Source organism: Leuresthes tenuis, unplaced genomic scaffold, assembly GCF_036924035.1.
Source record: "Leuresthes tenuis unplaced genomic scaffold, fLeuTen1.0.hap1 SCAF_19, whole genome shotgun sequence".
Lineage (NCBI taxonomy): Eukaryota > Metazoa > Chordata > Actinopteri > Atheriniformes > Atherinopsidae > Leuresthes > Leuresthes tenuis.
Window position 1 is genome coordinate 27,739,660 of NW_027325373.1, and position 16,046 is coordinate 27,755,705.

Genomic DNA, 16,046 nt, shown 5'->3' on the forward strand with positions numbered 1-16,046 from the left:
AGTTACCATTGAGGTGGAAGTACAACTGGGCAGTGGAAGGAGTATAGAGGAAGCAGCTGAAGTGGTGGGGGAGGAGGCAGCAGCAGCAGAGGTGGAAAAAGCCACACTATCAAACCTGTTGTAATATTCGTTGAAAGTTTTTAGGTTCCTGTTGTACACTCCTGCGCCTTTCTCCATCCCCATTCTGGAGCGCCCTACAGAAAACAACATGAAAAGAAAAAAATACCAACAGAAAAGAAGAATTCATCCCAGCTCATCAGTCAAAGCATCTATAGCCACATATTTTCCTCCAAGTCATTTAAAGCTTCTTTAAAATAATTTATTTAGATCAGCTTTGCCATTCATCTCATTTTCCATCTAACACCAGAGAACAGACAGATTGAATGATATCTTCTACAGATGGGGTGTTTGGAAGTAAATCCCAGGAACAGACAGAAATATCACTTGCTTTGTTGAAGGATGTAGATCTGAAGGTAAGCTGGAGCAGAGCACTTAACCACTGGCATGTTTAAGTATATAGGAGGACAAGGTATAGGATTCCCATGTTAGCATGCAGAGAACAACAGAAAGAGCTTTAAAATGGGTGTTATAGCTCCCGTGTTTGGTTTTCTTTTTGTGTATAACCTTATTACGATCCACTTCAGACATACTTATATTGATTACTATATTGTATAAACTAACATTGATTTTTCATCACTAAACATAATATATAAATGTATTCAATGATGTGTTTGCAGTCTCGCTTTCCTCTAAAATTTAGAAGAGTGATAAATGTTGAGTCTCTGCCACTCCCAAAAATAATGCTCTGATAAAATGCAGTCAGTGTAGTTTTTGCGCTACATCCCGTTCAAAAGTATTGACAGTGCTGAGATGTTTGGAACTTTTGAATGCTACATGAACCACGTGACCGTGTGTCGGTTAGCTCAAAGAGTGTTGTAACTCTCTTTCTAGAGGCACTGGTTGTGAGTTTCTATTTTCACCTTGCATTGTTCTAGTTTTTTTTAACAGAATAGAGACTTTATTGTTGAATTAATTTGATCATTATAATGATCAAATTAATTTCATACAGTTGTTTAGCTTTGTTATTATTGTCATCAGGGAAACCAAACAATACATTTTTGCAACACAGCGAAAAACCAAGGTCAATGTTGTCAATTACATATAACGGAACACATCTTTCCAGAATTTGTTAGTGTAGGGGCATAGTCAAAATAGGTGTACCATTGTTTCAGGAGACATGTTACAGAAGGAGCAATCAATGTGGAATTGAGCGCACATGTCAAAGTACCCCAGTCCTCCCTGCCCATGTCCCTACTTAAATATGCAAATCATATTTAAATGAGCCCTGCACCTGTGATTCCTCTCTCGGCACAATCGGAAAAGAAAGAAAAAAGAATGAGTAAGACGGGAAAAAATAATAATTTAATGGAAAGCGAGATGGAGGTACTACTTTCTGAAGTGGAGGCCCGCAAAAATTTGCTCTTTGGCACGCTGTCCTATGATATAAGCAACAAAAGAGTCGGCATAACTATGGGTGACACTGCTCTCTCAGGGGTGGTGGGTGTGGGAGTGTGGGTGACTATGTTTACCCCCAAGGTAAATACCTATATTTGTGTAACTCACAACAAACGTGTTCATACAGCAACCAGTGCAGAAGTGTGCCTTGGAAAAGGTGAGGTAAATTAAGACATTTCATACTTTACGCACAGGGTTATTAACATTTGCCCACAGAGACGATCAGGGGCTTGTTAGAAAGATCTTAAGCTGTTGTTTAACCAGCAAAAAACAGCAAGTTTAACTTTAACCACCAACTATGATGCTGTGAAGACGGGATAGAAATTGGGGGCTCACATGCTCAATGCACGTCACTGAGAATAATATTAGGACAATTACACGAATAAAGTTACTCACCAAAAAGCCACCAATCGCGCAAAGTGCCAGCTTGTAGTCTGTTCCCAACAATTTTGTTGAATTGTGTTGAACCAGGCCACCCCCACAAAGCATTTGCGCATTAAATTGTACATTTGATGGAATGAAAACATTTCCTGTTGATATACAAATTCATCATGTGATGGCGCTTTTATAGCACTGTGTGTGCAGTCGATAGCTCCGATTACATTAGGAAATCTGGCTCTTGCTTCAAACTGCGCTTCAATGTTAGCCTGTTCAACTGCATTGTGGGAATTTGATATACCTGCTGAGATGCAGATAATTCCGTCCCACTCGGCTGGCGTGGCTCGGCTCAGGGTCGACTGGCACAGTCCCAATCGGTTGGCCAGCTCCCTCTGGAATGCCCCGGTTGCTTAAACCCCAGTGTGCACATTACCTATGGCACAAGCAGTGCATGGCTCCTTGCTGTGTTGCGCTCCAGCGCTGGCTGCAGCTCTGCGCACAGTTCCAGGAGGATTGACCTCAAAATGGCTGATGAGCCAGTTGTCATCATGTGCCAGCAAATCCTCTCAGTCTCTTAACACACGCTCTCTTCCAATTGCACCATTTCCAATGTCTTCCAATACAGCTAAAGCAGCCATTGTTTTTATGTTTTTATGGCATGCACTGGCATGACTGCAACACTTTGCACATGCTTTTATATCCACTCGTGTAATTGCAGACACATTGGTGTGTTAATTGTTCATCAGTGTTAATTGTTCATGTGTCTCAAATGTGCACGTCTGAGGACAAATTGTGTTCACATTTATTTATTATAACAGTTTGCCAACTTCACCTCTAAGTGTCGCCAAAAAAAATCAACAGCAGTAGAAAAGTGCGTACGTCAGCCCTGAAGTTAACGTGAGCTACCGCACATTTCCACGGTCATTTCGCTCTTGCATCTGATCGTTGACGTGAAAAAGTGTGTACGCCACTTTTTTGTGCGTACGCACCCTTTGTACACGAGGCCCCGGGCCTCTTTCCAGTTCAGTTTATCAACAAACCTAGACCAATAGGAAACACAACAAGGGTTAGTGGTAACATAATTTTGAAACAAGGATCGTAAATTTCGATTATTACTTCTTGAAGAGGCAGTCAGGCAAACGCCACCTACTGAGGTTAGTTTAGGGTCTAGATTTGGTAAACATATTCTTCCTGTTTCCTATAATAGGGACAAAATTCCAGAGGGAACAGCACTCTATGGCGAAATCCTTTGGGGTATTCGGGATGCCAAACTTATCTAGAAATTCAGAGTAATTTAACAGCAGACAATTATCATTCATTAATAGTTTTACCAAAATCATATTATTATTGAACCAATTTGGGTAGAAAAGAGATCAATCAGCCAACAAAATCTGTTGGCTGTTCCAAATGAAACATCCTCCAGGGGAAAAATTATGCTTATAAATTAGTTTCCATACATTCCATACTATGCAGCATATGGATAGAGGTAAAGGAAGCTTCTCAATTTTGTAATCACATAAAAGAACAAAGTTAAGACCTCCAATCTTAGAGAAAATGTAGTTGGGTATAAAGTTCCAAATAGACGCAGGGTTATTTAAAAATGGTTTTATCCAATTAATTTATTAATTTAAGTATTATCAAGCGTGGTAAAATCAAGGAAATTTAGACTGCCAGTATCATAGGTATTCATAACAATTTTGTCTTGTTTTTCTATAAAAAAATCAAAGAGTAATTTATCTATTATGTTACATGTTTTCTTGTTTACAAACAAAGACAATGCTGCATAAGTCAGACGGGATAAACCTTCAGCCTTCGATAGTAACACTCAACCTTTTAAAGATAGATCTCTTTGTAACCATTGGTTAAGTTTTTTTTTGTTTTATCAATAATTGCATTAAAGTTCTCAGTACTCCTTACTTCTTCATTTTTCATGATGGTAATCTCTAGATATGTAACCTTGTCTTTAAGGGAGAAAAGTTCATATTTATATAGATTTAAACATAAGCCAGATGCTGCAGGGAATATCTCTATTAATTTGATAGCAATTGATACTTCATTTGAGTTCTTTAAAAACAAAGTAGTATCGTCCGCAAGTTGGCTGATTATAATTTCTCTGTCCGCAAGGGATATGTGCTATTTTTGATGTGGCAAGTAAGACGTTGTGTACAAAGGAGGAATAAATATGGCGAGGCCGGACAGCCTTGCCGGATCCCACATTTTAGATCAAATCTAGCTGATGTACAATTTTTCAATCTGACTGAACTATTACCATTAGCATACATTGTTTTGACTCCTTTACAAAAGAGGTCATCAAATCCAAATTTATCCATGGCGTGAAATATAAAAGTGTGTTCTACCGTGTCGAATGCTTTGTAAAACTCCAGAAACATGATGAGGCCATCATTAGGGCATAAGAATGAATGATCAATCAAATCTAAAATAAGCCTGATATTATTGGAAATATGTCTGTTTCTCATGAACCCTGACTGAACTTCATCAATAATTGGATCCAGAAAAGATTTAATATGTTTAGCAATTATGGAGGAAAACATTTTAAAATCATTATTTAACAGATTAATAGGCCTCCAATTATCAATAAAAAGTAGATCCTTTTTGGGCTTTGGAATTAAAGTAATCAAACCTTGGGTTAAAGAAGGGGGGAGATAGTCTTTTTCAATACTTTCTAGAAAAACTTTAAGCAGAAATGGAGATAAGAAATTAATAAAGGTTTGGTAAAATTCTGCTGTAAGGCCATCAACTCCAGGGGACTTCACATTTTTAAATGCTCAATGGCATAAATGACTTCTTCCATAGTAAAAGTTCTATCACATAGTTCCTTGTCAGATTGATCAATCTGTGTAACGTTTGTGAGGGAGTTCAGGAAAGTTGTTGTTGACTTTTGACAGTATTTTGAGTTGTACAGATTCCTATAGAAGTTAGAACAATATTCAGCAATTTTTTTGGGATCATCAGTCATTTTTGTTCACCTTCTTCAATCCATCTTTTACATGATCCCACAAAGACACCTTTTGCTTTATTCAAATATATTTAATTTAACTTAAATTGTTCTGTATTTAATTCTAGTTTATCCTCATCTGATATATTTGCAATGTTTTTTGCAGCAAAGCAAGTATACCAGAAAACACCTTCTCTTCTTCAAATCTACAAGCTTTGGCTAGGTTATTGCCATATGCCCTCAGGTATTGACCAACTTCAAATTTAAGTAATTCCCAGTTGCTGCAAAATGAGTTTTCAGCTTCTGTTTTATTCCAATATTGCATAAAAAATGTTTTATACCTGTCTTGACAGTTTTAAGCTGTAGCAGAGAATTATTGAGCTTCCAGTAAGCACTTCTGCCAATCTTAGTACTACTTGAGTGTAAGGGGATGGAGACTGCACTGTGGTCTGTTAAGGGCGTTGCTATGATATTAACTGATATAAGGTCAATGTTCATATGTTGAGAAACTAGCCAGAAGTCTATGTAAGACTGCCTGGAGGCATTTCTATTGCGCCAGGTTAAGGCATTTATGTTAGGGTTTTTATACCACCATACATCAATTAGGTCAAATTTTTACATGAATGTCTTTAAGTTTTCATTTATCGAGGTGGGGTCTCTTGGAGGCCAACAATCTAAGTTATGGTCTAAAACCATATTGAAATCCCCGCCTACTACGATACAGGAATTTGGAAAGTTATTAAGAATGTACTGAATCTGATTCTCTAACATTTCAAGAAGATCGTTCTCAAGACTGGAGTTGTACCCATATATATTAATAATTATTATGTTAACATCATCAGAATTAATGACTTGTAATAACTTGTAAAATAAAATTACGTGCTTTATCAAAGACAGAGTGTACAACGGTTCCAGAAAATTAGTGTTTTAAAGTAGCAACACCAAAGCCTTGTGCCAGCCATAAATCGTTCCCCCCTGGGCCCTCCAAAATCTAGTGTCATTGGTAATCGAATGTGACTCTTGAATAAAACAAAGATAATTTTGTGCTGTTTAGCAAAAAAAAAAATTGCTTTACGCTTTACCATACTTCTTAACCCCCTGGCGTTGAGAGAAATAAAGGACAGAAACGTATTAACAACAATAAGGAACAAATAAGAACCAGACTAACTTGTGCATTGTTGGAGGCTGTGTCCGAAATCACTCACTCATTCCCTACTCCCTACTCTCTATATAGGGAAATAAATGTAGTGCACCTTATAGTGAGCTCAACAGAAAAATCTGCAAATGTCATACACGTAGGCATGATACCGTACACATGATTCGGCGTATTTTAATTTTCATAGTAGGCTATAATAATAATACAAAAATAGAATATTCTGATATGTGATATGCTATGTATGATAGGTAGGCTATTTAGCAAAAGACAAAAATATTTATATAATACACACACACACACACACACACACATACATATATATATATATATATATATATATATATATATAAAAACACAAATATAGAGATACATATATCATATAGATATACATATCAGATGTATATCTCTCTCTCACACACACATGCACGCACGTACACACACACCAAATTTTACACATATGCTAAAAGCCCTGAAAGAGTACTTCTTTGCAGAGCTTCTTTCTCGTGCTCCCTTTCTGCAGCTCAAGAGAGGTGAGTTTGGAAATGTAGTGTAGCCTTATTTTTAGAAACACAGACACAACCAATGACAACAAGTTGGAAAAATGGTTGTCGATGCCAAACTGTGTCTCCTCAATATGTTCCCCAAGCTGAAAAACATCCTCCGTTCCAATCTCCTCCCGGACGATGTAGGTGACTGTTGACTTCTTTGGAGCTTGCCTTGCTGAAGCTTGGCGAATCACCCTCTCTGCAGCTCTCAGCACCTTCACTGTGTCTTCTGATGGAATCACTAGACCACCGTTATTTTTCAGGGCTAGAAGATGGTAGAGCATCTCTGACCAAGCTGGCACGGTACACATCGCAGGACAGTTGCAGGACACTCAGCTAACTGGGAACAATGTAATTGCAGAACTGGGATAACTTAAGAACAAGAACACATGCAATACGTACCATTTTGACAAATACTTGTGGTTGATGTTGTGTAATACATATTATTTAGAAACATTTAGGATCTGAAACACACTGAATTCAAGATAATCCAAATAGAAACAAAACTGCATATTGAAAAACATTGAAACAAGAGAACATCATTTTAACATACATACCCTCCTTCTGACACCTGCAAAACTTGATGTTGTGTAATACATACCATTTAAAAGCATCTAGGACCTGAAAAGCACTAAGTAAAAGAGAATTCCAACAAACAAAACTGAACACAGAAAAACATTCAAATAAAAGAGCATCACGTTAGCAGACAAAGCTCAAGGAAAAAACATTGCAACAGTAGTATCTTATGAACTCGGTGCATAACGAAACTCATTGAACTCACTGAACTTTTCATGCATGAATAACAAGCACTATTTTAATAGACCTCTTAGATCGGTGAAGTGGTGTTCCATCTCTTGTCACCAAAGTGAGCAAGTACTCCCTGGCTCTTGACAAAAATTCTTTCCTCTCCATCCAATTCAAAGCACCCAAGGGAGCTTTGAATCCTTTGGCATGAGGATTGCGTCCATTCATTGCATCAAACAGCCTTTCATCTATGAATAAATAAATATCAGCATCTAAATAGTCTAAATAATTGAAATCTATACTCATCTATTCAAAATGTGTTATATACAAACTTTTGTATTTATGAAGAATATGCAGTATTATGGTTTCTAAAAATAGTTGCATGTTGACCTTAGAGACAGTCAGAATTATCAACAAATTGTTCCTTATGCTCATATCACATTTTGATCAATTATTTTTTTTAAAACACATACTTGGTTCTACGATTATTAATTGTATTCCCTCAATGAATTCTGCTGTTGCCTCACAGTCTTTAAACTGAGAGTACCAAAGATCCCTCATTGTGCGGAGAGCAACTGACACAGAGAGACTCGGTGTCTGTGCAACCAGGGACACCCTCATCTTGTGGTTCTCAAAGTAAACATGTTTGTCTGTGATTTTTTTGGCAGTATGCAGTCCGTCTTTTTTTGCACATCATTGAGATGATTGATGTACCTCCAATTGATCTGTCTGGCGGTCATTGCAATTGGACTGTACGCCTGCAGAGAAAGATTTAGTCACTACTCAAACAAGTACAACCAGCAAAATGTTGATTATCACGTCCAGCCATAACTGTGCAAATGAACACACAACAATATTTAGATGTAACTTTTAGCAGCAGGGACATAACTTGTAGAAATAGGTCTACAACAATCACTATTTACCTGCAACATATTACGCGCCAACTTCAGCATGTGGCATGCATCCATCATTACAAATACTTTGTCACCAGTCGATGGATGCGGGAAACTGGTTTTAAGTGGCTCCTGTGGATTTCCCTTCAGCGAACAACCAAGTTGGTTGCACATGCTGACGTTGGAGGCATGCACATCCATTGTGACACATAACACCCAAATGCCCTGTGCATGCAGCTCCTCCAAAGCATGATTGAGAAGTACCCTTTGTGTTTCTGGTGACAGAGAGGTAATATGCAAAGGGAGCCTTCCAATGTCCTTGTAGGCAATTGTTGAATCCGTCCCTCCTCAAAGCTACTTCCCAGTTCTTCCTCAAATTTTTGTCTTTGGGAAACCATCAACATAAAAACGGGAGAAAAATTTGCTGGTCAATGTTATATCAGCAATATTTGCATTATTTCTACAATAGCATTCTTATGTCAGTTGTAATCTAAGCCTGTATTATGGAATATATCATTAGCCTCATAGCATAATTTCCTGTCTAAAGTCTAAAGCAGTTAAATAAAACTTAGGCAATTATGCTATGAGGCTAACAATATGATTTATAAAGTCTCAGTTGGCCTAATAGCCGGGTGAATACCGGCTATAAACACAGCCTAGTTTAACGTTTTTTGGCTACAATTTCGTTGGCAGACATAAATACAGTACAATAATATTCTATTCACACTTGTGAAAAGTAATCCCCCAACTCCTGATCGCAATCGTCCGCCGATTTGCACAGGAATACGCGACACAGTGCTCTGGCATATTGAATAGTGTTCTATCCTCTGCTGGCGTATGGGTAAGATGACCGGTCCAATATGGCGGCCGTATTTCTCGAGCCACAGCGGTCAATGCGGCGTCTACTGTTTATAATGTCCATGGTTTACCTGACCTCAAGAACGTAACATGTGTCATCGAAAACGTATGACGTATGAGTACCATGTGACAAGATACGTCATGACGTACATAAACTCGGTCGTCCCGCCGCTCGCGGTGAATTTAAAACGTGTTGGTGGGAGAGGAACAGTGTAAAGTTCATGTGCAGTCTCCAGGACATTACCTTTGTTGGAGGAGACGCCTGATGAAAGGTATGATTGTGAATGCTTTTTTGACTTTTCGTTTTTCTAAAGGCTGTTACACGAGAGGTTATGTCAAATATTACTTGACATCTTGACCGTCGTGCATGAAACGATGATCTACAGTACCTTAATGTTTCCCAGGTTTGGCTGCTTCGCTGTTTGATTTATTCTTGTTTATTTGGCATCAAATATATGTGGGGTTTATGTAGACTGGTGTTATGTGAATAGCGGTTATGGGTAGCCTTATTGTAACACATGCTGATATTTCCATACCTCTGTCGGTCAGCGTTTTGTTTCGTAGTATCAACTGTATGTTAACCTCGGAATATAAGCACTAAAAGCCAGCTTAGTCATACGCACATGTATCTTGAAAGACAAAGGACAAATTAGCATTAGCATTTCCTTTGTAGCTAAAATTTGCGCGGTCGCGACACTGACGTCTTCATCAATATGGCGGGCAGGGAGAGATGCGATTTCATTAGCAATGTCGCTAATATATCCTTCTGTTCAATCATACCAACGTCTTGGTAATTAAAGCATCTAATGAGCTTCTCCATCCATCCATCCAGCATGCCATTGCAGGATTTGCCCTTCATGAGTCTTCAAGGCTCCATGTTGTCTCAGTCAAACGGAGTCAACAAACGCAAGTCCCGAGACTTCCTCTGTCAGGGCCTGAAGTGTGAATGCACCCCGACAGACCTCATTCAGCAGTGTTCACCACGACACAAGTACCAACGGCTTCTGACAAAGGGAAAGGAGAATGAAGTCAACCATTTTGTTCTCGCCAGAAGGCCAAGAAAGAAAGAATCAACATCAGGTGGGGAACCTCCTGAAGCACCGTGTAGCGGTTGTAGTGTATGGTTTTCAGCTGTGAAATGCTAGCATGCTTGGTTAATGCTTGGTGCTTTCCCTTAGCAGGGATTTCATGGGACCATTTGCCAGATGAGCTACTCCTCAGGATCTACTTCTGCCTTCCTCTTCAAGACCTACTGAGAATATCTGTTGTTTGCAAACGCTGGCATCGTCTGGCGTGAGTCTCCAGTAACACTCATTTTCTAACATTTATTTTCACCCAATTAAATGAATTATTCATATTACTGTTGTCTGGACATCTAAATAATAGCACAGAAATGATAACTACAAACTTAATATAGATGGGTAGAGAACTTCTTAACTTTAGCTTTGGTCTGATGTTGTCGACTTCAAAAATACTGGAATGGCTCCATGTCACTTGGATAAAATGGGTACTGGATACTTATCGGCTTTTTTACATATGACAGAGAAGGTATCCTTGCTATCAAAATAGGCAGAGTGAAAATATCAAATGTATCAATGTAATTTTAGTCTGCCTAAAACTGAAACAAAGAATCTGAAGTGTAAAATTGTTCCCACTAAATATTTGACTGTATGTTATTGATTGTAATGCATGCTCCACACTAATCTTAGTGGGCTCAAAGTTGACTTGCTATACGGGCTTGTGTTTGTACCAGGTTTGATGAGTCTTTGTGGCACAGTGTGGATTTGGATGGGCTGACCCACATGGGTCCAGCTTTGCAGCAGGTGCTGAAGACTGGAGTCTGCAGGCTGCGCTGCCCTCGGGCCTTTGTTGAAGAACTTCAACTCAAAGGCATAGGGTGAGTCCAGTAGATGCTGTACATGGTCCTGTGTTTGTCTCTTGTCTAAAACTCTGGCATTACATACTATCCTTGGACGTGTGACGTATTTTTCTTGTTTGCACACCCAACAACGTAAACAAACTGATTCTGACTTAAACTTAGCATATTCTAATGAACTAAACGTATTCTAAGCTTGACTCTCTGACCGCAGAGCTCCATTGATGTCCAGAGAGTAAAGGAATATTTGATGGTACTGTCTGTCTTCCCTCTGTCTAGCCCTCTGCAGATAGTTGAAATGGATCTGTCAAACTCCATCATTCCAACCTCGGCTCTGGAGAGCATCATGTGTAACTGCAAACTGCTAAAGTATTTGAGCCTTGAAGGTCTTCAGCTCTCAGACAACATCCTCAAGTGAGTTTTTGACGTTATGGCTGATTCCATTGCTGAAATGGAACAAATTCCTGCTTGGTCTCGGGTTGAAAATATGTGCCTCTTCATCCCTCCTTACTTCAAATTACTGTTAACATTACAGTCGATGTGAGTTTGTTTTGTAAGGTTGCTATTAATTTTCTTTTCTTCTATACATCTTTAGCTGTCTTGCTAAGAACCACAACCTGTTGCAGCTCAGTCTAAATGGCTGCTCTATGTTCTCAGCACCTGCTCTGGCTGACGTACTCAAATCCTGCTCCAGGTCAGCTGATTGTTCCATTTTGTTTGTCAAAACCCTGTCGTAAAGTTCAGAATGGTTTGTCGTAAACTCTCTCCCTGCAATGTACTCATGTAGTGTATTGTGTGTTTTGACAGAATAGAGCAGCTGAATGTGTCATGGTGCAGCTTCAACAACGATCATGTGAAGAGTGTCGTTCATAATCTAAGCCCCACTGTTACTGAGCTCAACCTCAGTGGTTATAGAGAAAGCCTCACCCTAGATGGTAAGTGGAGGGTATGTAGTAAAAATGATCCTGAAAAATCTATTTTCCAACTAAACTAGCTTTTCCACTAACAGCAGGGTTTACTGCTGTTCCTTCCTTTAAATAGGAGCATCAGCACAAAATGTAGGAGCATAAATCAACTTTAATGCAACGTGTGCTTTTCTTTGCATCTTTACGGCATTACTGAGCATTTTGTCAAAAACTTCAATCAATTACCCATGTTGGGTTTTTTTTATATATATATATATATATATATATATATATATATGGAGTGTAGTGGTAAGATTGCCACCTTCCATGTGGGAGACCTGGGTTCAAATCCCCAGCATGAAAGGTATTACCTCCAGTAGGGGTCCTTAGGCAAGGCCCCCTTACCCTACATGCCTACCTGTAAGTCGCTTTGGATAAAAGCGTCTGCTAAATGCATAAACAATATATATATATATATAGCAAATTACTTCACTTGTAGAAAAATGTTACATTCAATATATTTTGTTGTTTTCACTACTTTATCATTTCTTCATCTAGAATATAATAATTTGGTATTTGTAGAGGCTAAACTCCGTTACCAATGTTTGTGACACTGATGTGTCAACCAACTTGGAGAAACACACATATACTGTGTCATATTTCTGAGTAAAATTCTATTGGCATCTCTTACTTTACATTGTTGGGTTTACTGAATTTGTCAGTAATGCACTGGAGTTTTCATGTACTCCACAGGTGGCAGTACATGGAATGCACAGCATTCTTTTCTCAAAGAGTCTTTACACGATACACTGCATGAGCATTTCATGTCAGAGGTGGATCTTTGCCAGATGACTTCAGGCTGTCATTTCACAGGTCTTCTTTTGAAAAGTACACTAGTTCAAAGGGCTGAGCAAAGTGAGAGGACAATATGCTGCAGACATAAGTCTAGGTTATTGGTTCCCACCCTGGAGTCCCTTGGTTGGATCACATGGGTGCATCAAGCTGCAGATGCACACATACAAAGTAATTTAAAACAAATACAGCATTATTAGAAATCTGTAATGATTAAGTGATGCTGTTGCAAGCTGAAATACATTGGTTGCCTTTTTCTGAGACCATCAAGCCGATGTAGAGTCCTTACTCAAACATCTTTACACTGATTTCTTCTGCATATGACCATCCTTCTGGAGGAAATTTAATCTAGTTTCATGCTATCCTTTATAAAAACAAATGAGAATAGGACCTCAACATTTTTAGCCTCAAGAAAGTGGAACATCTTGGCTGTGACAATGCATTGATTCCCCTTCAAGAAGATTTGGTGTGAAAGGAAAAAAATGGAAGAATGCATACAAAATTTGCACAGTTCCGTTATCTTCCCATCCACTGCACTTAAGCACCATTGAACAATGAAAAATGTCCGCCCCCTCCATGCTAAAGGGTCTAAAACAAACCCCATGACAGGCTTTTTGAGGAAGCTCAAGATGGCTGTTAGTTTTTATGAAAGTAAAACATAATGTTCTCAAAACATGGAGATTATTATTTTGATGTGACTGTGGTAATGTGGGCCTGGCAGGGGAGGGATACACATCTTTTTGTGGATAGAAGGGTTTTTTGTGGGGGTTTTCAGTGAACAATGGTCTTGATGACTGTTTAAAATGACACACATGGGGTTGCTATGATGACTACAAGTCTGATTAATCTAAAATTCAGTTTCTTTCATCAGTGAGCACACAGGTTCCCACTACCTCTTGGGTGGCATATCGTAGAGCCTTGCACGTCATTGCTTTCAGATGTAGACATTCATAGCTGCTATGTGGCAAAGGAAAGCTGGCCTCGTTAAATGAAATCCACCTCAATCTTAGTCTTGTTCTCGGGTTTACTTTTTTGCTCGCCCTCAGCCATATAATCAGATTTTTAATTCAAACTTATCTTTGCTTTGCAACAAAAATCTGAGATGTTATTTCTCATTTTATAGATGTCAAGGTGCTGGTGGAGAGATGTCCGCAAATTCAAACTTTAGATCTAAGGTAAGGAATTACTCGTGGTTGTTTTGAGCACTTAGTATATTACTGCTGATAAACATCTGTGAAACTGGAGTATAGCAGAGAGGGAGAGGTGTGGTAGACATCTTCAGAGATCGCCATGAATGGATTGGGGTCTCGTTTTTGTAGCTTAGCAACAACTGGGCTGATATGTTACACCTTTGGTACGTAACACAAGTGAACTGTCAGTAGACAGCAGAACACTGCCCTTTACTGTGCCAATATGTGAGAAAGGCTTTAGTTTTTGTTGTAGACACATTAGTTATGCTTTCAAAAACATTTTCTCTTGCAAAACGATATCTTAAAGAGAAATGTATTTGTATATAAATCTTATCTGCATGTGTGGTGTAGGGAAAACAATTGACTGTTCATCTGGCTTTGAGTGATCCCAAAAATCAAGGATTGTGATAGAAGGCTTGCATGGTCACGCAGCTTATTTTGTGTTGCAGTGACAGCACTCTGCTGACAGCTGATAGCTTCCCTGTTCTCAAACAACTGAAGAATCTGCAGCATCTGTCCTTGAGTCGCTGCTATCACATCCACCTCGCTGCTCTCATGTAAGCTACACCCATATTGTTTTTCCTTGCTTCTGATCTAAAACATGCACTTCTGGATGATTTATTCTGAACACTTAGAATCATGTGATGACTTTATTCATTTAAATGGTAAAAATCTTACTGGTGCAATATTTTCAGAGACCTGGGTAAAATGTTCCCCGCCCTGCGTCTCCTGGATGCATTTGGCCTTGTGCAGGACAGCCAGCTGCCATCTCTGAAGAAGGACATGCCTCATGTTAGCATTAATTCCAGACCGTTCTCCAGCATTGCACGGCCCACACCTGCCAGTAAACTCATCGGCTTCCCCAGCGACTGCACCATGTGGAACAGGAAGTGTCGACTGAGATTTAGGCTCTAATTACCACAGCTTGTTTTTAAGCAGTTGGTTTCTGTTGCAGAGTCTGGTCCTACAGTGTTCTGACACGGGTGGTTTGGCCCTGTGTCAGTGTTTGCTGCTGCTACAGAGCTCTTGCAAGTATTAATGGTACTAGAGCCCAAATAATTGACTATGTTTAGATTGAATTTAGAGAATTGTAGTTTTTGGAGGGTGGGGGAGAGTTGTGATGTTCAATGAAATTTCTTTTTTTTTTTTTTTTTTTTTTTTAAATCTGTTCAAATAATGTGTTAATTTAAATGAATTTATAAGGGAAACATGTTTTAACAGGCCAAGTTGAAAAGACTTTTTTCAGATGTACAAAGACTGAAAATACGTGCATTTTAATAGTATTATGGTAAATGGTTCTGTTCTCTGCTGTAATACTTTATAGATAAGTGTATTTTTATAAATGTAAACTGATGAATCTGTTTTGAGTCACTGTGGAGACCAAACTATGGCAAAAGATACACTTTAAAATGCTGGTTTACGTGTGCTTTGAGTTGTTGTAAGTGATCCTGGAAGGTGAACTTAAGTGTTCAGAGCTTTTTACCCAAACCATGTCACAGAGTTTACATTTAGACCTGTACAACTGAACATCTTTGCTGTTCAAGTGTTTGTGCACCATATCCCTGTTTTATTTTGATCTTAATTGGATTTCTATGCTTTTATTTTATTACCACCCATACAAGAGTCTGAAAAGGTAAACCACTGAAAACTGTTTTGAATTTTCATTTCTGCATTTCATTTACCTCTGAAACTCTAAGCAGAAAACAAGATAAATTTAGACTAATTGTGTTGTGTTCTTGGGTCTATCATCAGATGATGTTCTAAATGTGCTTTTTTAAAATTTTTTTCTAGTATGTTCACCCGTCAATGGAGGCAACGTAGGGTTCAATTAAATTAAAGTTTATGTATATAGCGCCAAATCCCAACAAATGTTATCTCAGGGCACTTCCAAGATACAGTCCAATTCATTGTAATCCAGTTAAAATAAGTTAAATAATAGTCCCAATTCACACATACAAAGCAAAACAAAAACAATTTCCTTGCTAAGGAAACCAATAGATTGCACCGAAACTTGGCTTTGGTGTGCTCCAGCTAAACATGCGGCTAAACATGTCATCACTGGTCAGATTGGGCAGGGGTCCAGAGAAAACTACGGAGTCCGACATTACTGTGGCCAAATTACACACCGATGCAACATAAATTTGGGTGTTACCGGGTGTCATTACCGCTGATGTGGAA

The 16,046-nt window shown here is 38.7% G+C and overlaps 1 protein-coding gene across 2 annotated transcripts; it reads left to right on the top strand.

The window, feature by feature from the left end:
* The first annotated feature begins 9,224 nt into the window (after positions 1-9,224).
* Positions 9,225-14,959, top strand: skp2 (S-phase kinase-associated protein 2, E3 ubiquitin protein ligase). 2 transcript variants are annotated; one of them, XM_072371741.1, is made up of 10 exons: positions 9,225-9,317; positions 9,878-10,125; positions 10,224-10,338; positions 10,799-10,942; positions 11,201-11,335; positions 11,517-11,615; positions 11,729-11,856; positions 13,802-13,853; positions 14,318-14,425; positions 14,564-14,959. In XM_072371741.1, the coding sequence occupies exons 2-10, from the start codon at positions 9,879-9,881 to the stop codon at positions 14,781-14,783; spliced, it is 1,248 nt and encodes a 415-aa protein (XP_072227842.1). In that variant the 5' UTR covers positions 9,225-9,317; position 9,878; the 3' UTR covers positions 14,784-14,959. The 2 variants fall into 2 exon arrangements, with proteins under 2 accessions (XP_072227842.1, XP_072227843.1); XM_072371742.1 differs by having other exon boundaries at positions 10,227-10,338; positions 14,564-14,958.
* The last annotated feature ends 1,087 nt before the right edge of the window (positions 14,960-16,046 follow it).